The following is a 1,009-nucleotide window of genomic DNA, read 5'->3' as shown; positions in this document are numbered from 1 at the left end:
ATATGTATATGTATATATAGTTTAAAGAGTATATCTATTATATTTACTTGTAATTCTATTTATTTTTATTATATTGTATCACTTTCTGATTATATTATTGATTATATTAATCTTTTGATACATTTTTAATTATAAATAATTATAAATAAAAAAAATATTTTGTAATATTTGATATTATAATTTATATAATAATATTTTGTAGAATTTGATTTTATAATTTATTAATTAAACTGAAAAATGAATTAAAATGAAAAGATATAAATAAATTTCATAGGTTGCGATATTAGATATTGATATTTGTGGACCATCGCAACCAAGAGTGTTAGGTGTAATAGGAGAACAAGTTCATCAAAGTGGATCAGGATGGTCTCCAGTGGTGAGCTTGTATAAATATAAATTGATTTAAATGAGTTTTTATTATTATATTTAACTGATATATATTATAAATGATTTTTATTATTTCTTTTAGTACATAGAAGACAACTTATCATTAATGTCTATTGGATTTTTACTTGCGAATCCAAGTGATGCGGTGATATGGAGAGGACCCAAAAAAAATGGTATTTAATAATAAAACAATTTTGTTTATATATAACAATTTATTGTATATAATTTATATATTTATATATTTATTTATTATTATAGGAATGATTAGACAATTTTTATCAGAAGTAGATTGGGGGACATTAGATTATCTTATTTTGGATACTCCTCCTGGTACATCGGATGAGCATTTATCGGCAACTTTATATCTTAAAAATGTTGGGATTACAGGAGCAATAATAGTAACAACTCCACAACAGGTTGCTTTATTAGATGTGAGGAAAGAAATTGATTTTTGTAAAAAAGCAAATATACCGATATTAGGTGTTATTGAAAATATGAATATTTTTGTATGTCCTAAGTGTAAGGCAAGTATTAATAATAATATATAATAATATATAATATATAAAAATAAACATCATTTATTAAATCTTATTATTTGAATGCGAAATTTATATTATATTAT

At 21.4% G+C, this 1,009-nt stretch overlaps 2 protein-coding genes across 3 annotated transcripts in view; one reads left to right on the top strand and one right to left on the bottom strand.

Moving 5' to 3' along the window:
- Positions 1-1,009, bottom strand: part of LOC102677546 (tektin-3-like) — a 23,423-nt gene that overhangs the window by 3,814 nt on the left and 18,600 nt on the right. The gene's annotated exons all lie outside the window — the stretch shown is intronic.
- The window catches only part of LOC102677776 (cytosolic Fe-S cluster assembly factor NUBP1 homolog), a 6,164-nt gene that overhangs the window by 3,930 nt on the left and 1,225 nt on the right, over positions 1-1,009 (top strand). For both annotated transcript variants that reach the window (XM_006608550.2, XM_006608549.2), the window contains exons 3-5: positions 275-376; positions 470-560; positions 646-911. In XM_006608550.2, the coding sequence (XP_006608613.1) occupies positions 275-376; positions 470-560; positions 646-911 (459 nt within the window). The remainder of the gene's footprint in view (positions 1-274; positions 377-469; positions 561-645; positions 912-1,009) is intronic.

This window comes from Apis dorsata, unplaced genomic scaffold, assembly GCF_000469605.1.
Source record: "Apis dorsata unplaced genomic scaffold, Apis dorsata 1.3 scaffold_39, whole genome shotgun sequence".
NCBI lineage: Eukaryota > Metazoa > Arthropoda > Insecta > Hymenoptera > Apidae > Apis > Apis dorsata.
This window is presented reverse-complemented; position numbering and strand designations above follow the sequence as displayed.